At 39.8% G+C, this 6,064-nt stretch overlaps 1 protein-coding gene across 1 annotated transcript in view; it reads right to left on the bottom strand.

Annotated features, from left to right (window-relative positions):
• Window positions 1-1,121: 1,121 nt before the first annotated feature.
• Window positions 1,122-6,064, bottom strand: part of LOC131725000 (zinc finger protein 391-like) — a 6,787-nt gene continuing 1,844 nt past the window's right edge. Inside the window, exons 2-3 of the mRNA XM_059018290.1 lie at window positions 5,180-5,500; window positions 1,122-3,153 (exon numbers count right to left, since the gene is read on the bottom strand). Of these exons, the coding sequence (XP_058874273.1) occupies window positions 2,597-3,153; window positions 5,180-5,500 (878 nt within the window). The 3' untranslated portion in view covers window positions 1,122-2,596. The remainder of the gene's footprint in view (window positions 3,154-5,179; window positions 5,501-6,064) is intronic.

Below are 6,064 nucleotides of genomic sequence, written 5' to 3'. Positions count from 1 at the left end.
GGGTGAGGGGAGTTTGTTCTGTGGCTTGTGGATTGAAATTGCGATTGCATGTGAAATACCTGTGATGGGACGTGTTAGTTAAAAGTGACGTCAAGCTCAGCAAGTGTTTGGCTGCTCTGTATTTATTTTGCTATTACAGGACCTTTGTAATTGTTTTAATTTGGAACGAGAGAGAGAGAGAGAGAGAGAGAGAGAGAGAGAGAGAGAGAGAGAGAGAGAGAGAGAGAGAGAGAGAGAGAGAGAGAGAGAGAGAGAGAGAGAGAGAGAGAGAGAGAGAGAGAGAGAGAGAGAGAGAGAGAGAGAGAGAGAGAGAGAGAGAGAGATTGTGTTGCTCTGCGACTATAAACACCCTGGGGTGTGGGCAGCGTTCGTTTTAAGAAGAACATAAGAAAGTTTACAAACGAGAGGAGGACATTCGGCCCATCTTGCTCGTTTGGTTGTTAGTAGCTTATTGATCTCAGAATCTCATCAAGCAGTTTTCAAGAGACTTGCTTTATTTGCCAGTCAGTTCTTGCAACATTCAATCAGGACTGGTGTGTGGTTTAGTGTTTTTTTTGTGTGCTTGCCGTCCCATCTATGAACCAGGCCCCTGCTCTCTCAACAGCAAATAAATAAATCCTACCTTATGTGAGTTTTTCCATACAAGTAACTAACATGCCTTAAAAGCAGCCTCTTGGCACTCCGACGACTGCTGTATTCATGTCTCACTAAACCGTACTGACTATCAGTCACACAGCTCATTAACAGCCTGCACCAGGTGATTCTAAAGGTGCCTGTGCACTACAAACTGCTGATGTGGAGTAAACTGAAAATGACACAAACTGATAAATACAAAACACTTCTTACTCTGGTCACTGATCATATCGGACTGTATAGCATTTATTAACTACAGTGTATGAACTAAAAGTGTACCCCAGCAGACATGGTATAGCAAGTGAGATTGCCCTTCTACGCAGTGTGCATGTATTTACCATAGTTTGCCATGTTTCGCAATATGTTTTACCACATTTTGATTAAGCTGTGTTACTGGGCTTTTGTTGTGGGGAACTTCTACAAGGGAAATTTTGTCACCAGTCTTCAGACATGTTCGTAAATTATAACAATAATGTTATTATTATTATTTATTTCTTAGCAGACGCCCTTATCCAGGGCAACTTACAGTTGTTACAAGATATCACATTATTTTTACATACAATTCCCCATTTATACAGTTGGGTTTTTACTGGAGCAATCGAGGTAAAGTACCTTGCTCAAGGGTACAGCAGCAGTGTCCCCCACCTGGGATTGAACCCACGACCCTCCGGTCAAGAGTCCAGAGCCCTAACCACTACTCCACACTGCTGCCCCTAATACAATTTAAAGCACAACTAAAACAGGCAATGGTGATGTTTACAGGATGAGCTGTCTGAAGGAATGTGAAAGTACGGTGTTTTCATTTTCACACAAGGCCAAAGTGTGGGCAGAAACAGAATTGAGGTCAGTCTGGAACAAATGCAACATGTAAAGTTCATTACCCTGGTCTTGTGTGCTGAGAATTGGTTTAGCCTTGTGGCTGTTGTGTAAAGCAGCTACACAAGGTAAACTGAACACAATATACAATAAACACTGCTACACACACACACAGTGAGAGTGCTGGAGCAGCTACACAAGGTAAACGGGACTGAACACAATAAACACTGCTATACACACACACACACACACACACAGTGAGAGCGCTGGAGCAGCTACACAAGGTAGCAAAGTTATTTTTTCTTCAGCGTTGGAAAATGTCCTGCAGCTAAATTCATATAGGCCTACTTACATTAGCCTTTACAACGTGACCACGTCTACCACTCGATTTAAAACAAACAAAAGTATATATATACAGATATACATACATATACATATACATATATATATACACACATACACACACACATACATATATATACAGTATATATTATATATATATACACACATACACCGGTAGATATCGGTAGAGATATATATATATATATATTTCAGCACCACACTGAATTCAGCTCCTTGTTATATTTATTAACCTGGTTATTTCGAGTTTCTCTTTCGACATTTTAACGGGAATACATGAAGGGAACAGGCAACACATCCTCAGAACAACTACAGTGTAACACAGCCTTTGCTGCATTTAAAACATACCTGCTTGCTTCCTCAGCTACCTCTCTCTACTGAGGTGCTGAGGCCTCCTTTTATGTCAGGTGGCTGGGTGCTGATTGACTGTTCATTATTCCCACCTGACACAATAAACCTGGGCAGGGAGGAGAATTTAACCCCATCCCTGCCAATATTTACAAGGGCCTTTCCTGCATTTAAAAAGGAGGGTACATTGTGTGCAAGGCTTTTTTCTGTTTATGAATTTCATACAAGCAAAACAACGTATGAAGAAAACTTTTTGAAGTAAGAAAGTTTATTCTTTTGTTTTCAGTAAATATTTCTGTATTTTAGTTCAATTTAGTCCTGGTGTTTAGGTATCCTCAAGTGGCTGAAATTCTGTGAATTCTCTTGTGTCCTTCAAGACCCAGTAACTGACTGAACTCACCTGTGAGTTTTATCGTGTCTTTTAAGTGACTGAAACTCTTCAGACATTCACTGCATTGAGAAGATTTCTCTCTTTGTGAGTCCGCTGGTGGATTTTCAAGGAATTTAAATATGTGAATCTCTTCCGACATTCAGAACAGTGATAGGGTTTCTCTCCTGTGTGAATGCGCTGGTGTGATTGAAGACTTTCTAATCGCGTGAAACTCATCCCACACTCAGTACAGTAAAAAGGCTTCTCTCCTGTGTGACTGCGTTGGTGTCTTTTAAGGTCTGACAAACAGCTGAATCTCTTCTCACACTCAGTGCAGTGATGAGGTTTCTCTCCTGTGTGAATGCGTTGGTGTCTTTTAAGGTTTGATAAATAACTGAATCTCCTCCCACACTCAATGCAGTGATGAGGTTTCTCTCCTGTGTGAATGCGTTGGTGTCTTTTAAGACTTCCTACTCGTGTGAAATTCTTCCCACACTCAGAGCAAAGATAAGATTTAACTCTTGTGTGAACACACTGGTGGATTTTAATGTCCGATAAATGACTGAATCTCTTCCCACAATCACCACAGGGAAATGTTGCCCCTCCTGTGTGACTCCATTTTGTAGCTAGAGAAAAAAAGAGAAGAGACAAAGGTTATTGTACAGCATCCTTTCACGTCACTCTTCTGCAGGGCTTCCCCTCATAACCATGACCAACTCCTAGAGTGAACTCTGATGAGAATACATTCAAACCGGCTTTTCACTCCTGTTAATACCAGCCTCCTTTTATTATCATCACATTGACATTTGCCAGGCTGAATGTACTGGGTGTCAATAAGGACAAATGCTTGAGAATATCACTTTGATTATTAACACACTCCAGTTAATATCACTCACATTTACAAGTCACTGATTTCCACTCCACTTAATATCGCTTTGAGGAATAAAAGCATAAGAACAGGTTTATAAGTACTGTATTGAAATGTTTCTTCTGGTGACACTTAGCAACCCGACTGGATTTGGCATCCCCCAGTGATGAGACATGTGATCCCAGCACCACTATAAAGCTGTGGGAGCAGCACAACTGCAAACAGTCTATCAGGAATGGGGAAAGGCAAAGATCTAACAGCATTGAAAACAGAAATGACAGCAGGTGTCACAGTAGCAAGGATAGTTATGTTGCAAGTGGTCGGGCAGCCTTCGTGGATTAAATATGACACTTCTAGAGCAGTGGTTCCCAACCTGTGATCCGCGGACCACTTGTGGCCCGTGAGTAAACTCCAGGCTGGTCCGCAAACAACTCCCAAAATTCAGTTACACTGTTCTTGCAAAAAAAACATTTCTACAAATTGCATGTTGTGCTACTGCTATTACGAAGCAACACAACAAACAGCTTTAACCACGTGATATTTAATTATAAGATATCTGTTTGCTTGTGTTTAGAAGCATGCATAAAGCCTGACAGGGTGTCCGTATACGTCGAATATACAGACGCCTCGGGTGGTTGTAAGTAGGGATGTCGCGGTATACCGGTTTTACGGTAAACCGCGGTATAAAACTGCCACGGTTTTGAAATGGCAACCATTTTTCTATACCAGGATTACAGAGTTCATGCGGTTTAAGGTGATATGGGCGCGTTTTTTTTTATTCAAGATCTGCATTGAATATTCCTAACTCGGATGGAATAAACAAATAATAAATAAATAAATAAATAAATAAATAAATAAATAAATAAATAAAACATTAAACCTACAGTTTTAGTACTTTTCATTTTCAACAACATATGAGCTGCAGTATTGCCAGGGGTATAGGAAAACACCTATTATTTCAATATGTTTTTAGAGAGGTTAATGTGAAACAAAAAAGAGGCTATTTGTAGCTTGACGTATGAACTGTACTGTAGTGTGTGTATTATATGGGTTTATTCAGCCAGGTTTAATATCTCACAAGCCTATATGCCAAAAGGCTTGTGGAAAAGGCGACTGGAATTAATGTATACAGATCTTCCCGCTGTCATAGTTAACCAAAATGCTATTGACTGTGTGCCACCAATCCAGTTTGATTCACATATCACAGCCCAGAAGTGGTAACATCCTGTACACTCACCACTCGTTTTTTAATTTTTCAAATTGCTTCCCGCCCACCTCGTCTTCATATCCCAGTGTTTTTTTATATGTACAGGTGGCGATCAGGGAGTGCAGTAAATGGCATCAGAAATGGATAGATTCATTTGGTACACGAGGTAACGGTTGCAGTGGCCAGCGCTGGTATTTACATTAACTGGATCTGAGGGCGACATTTATCTGCAAAGCATTCAGAATTGACAAAAATAAAATAAAAAAAAAAACAACAAAACAAAACAGGAACTTTGCCATCAGCAACTTTTAATGTGTAAAATGACAACGTTCCTTGATGACCTAGCAGGGAAGATTCAAGCCCCAGGAATCTCATTAAGTCAGGAACGTTAGATAAATAGTTTACTTTCTACAAAACAATTAGTTTCAAAATGCTGTTGTGAAAAAATGTGTGGCAAGTGGCTGGTGAGGAAAAAAAAACAAACATCAAAACGGTTGTGAACCAGCTGTTCGAGAGTTCAGTAACCAGTTTCTGCAAGATTAATGGCAGCTCAGTGTTTCTTGTTTTGTATAATTACCTCTAAATCCCAGTTCACCTTCAGGTGGACAATCATCACACAGGCTGGATCCCAGCTGGTTGTTCACCTCAAGTGTACAGAAATTATTTTCAGTAGGAACTTCCTCTGCGATGGGGACACATTCCTGTTCTATGAATTCCTCTTTAACAGGAAGCCATTCCAGTTGAGAGACCTCTTCATCTTTAACAAATGTCAGCTCTGTAACCTGCTTTAGACTTGCACGCCACTCCTGGTCAAAGGACTCCTCTTGTGTGTAAGCTGCTTCTATCCTTGGCCCCTCCTGTGCTTCAGATTTAGGGACAGCATGGCTCTCTTTGGGATCTGTATGAAAGAAAATTGTACAAAATTATAACTCTTACTTATCAGCCAGATTCCTCTACAAAGCCAGCCCCTTGTCAATTCTATTGAGAGATGTCTTTGGGTCATTACGCTGAAACAATGCATGAGGAGGTGTTTTTTTTTTTATTGTATATATTTATTTTTAAACAGTGACATTACCCTGAGCTGGGAATGAGGCTGGATCCAATTTTGCTTCTAAAGTATCTGTGGTAGAGGGGTGTATCAATGCCTCAAACTGAAGCTGAAATTAATTTTTGAAATCAATAAAAGAACATTTCACCCCACCCACATTTCCATGCTTTATATTGTTGTGTTATCAAATAAAATATTTATTACAACTCCTATCAACCTTGTGTGTTATTTGCCTTGACTCAGGGATTGTATCAAAGTAAACCTCTCAATTATTTGTATGTGTTAGACTGGAATTTTAAAAGCATTTTCTAAAACAACTGGACCCTTACACTTTTCATTACAAAAAATATTTTAAAATATCTAAATGGATGACGCTTTTTCAGGGTATGCATCTAAAATTCAAATTAAAAGTCT

This window comes from Acipenser ruthenus, chromosome 58 (genome assembly GCF_902713425.1).
Source record: "Acipenser ruthenus chromosome 58, fAciRut3.2 maternal haplotype, whole genome shotgun sequence".
In the NCBI taxonomy this organism is placed as follows: Eukaryota; Metazoa; Chordata; class Actinopteri; order Acipenseriformes; family Acipenseridae; genus Acipenser; species Acipenser ruthenus.
The sequence above is the reverse complement of the archived record's forward strand: the minus strand, read 5'-3'. Positions and strand labels throughout refer to the sequence as shown.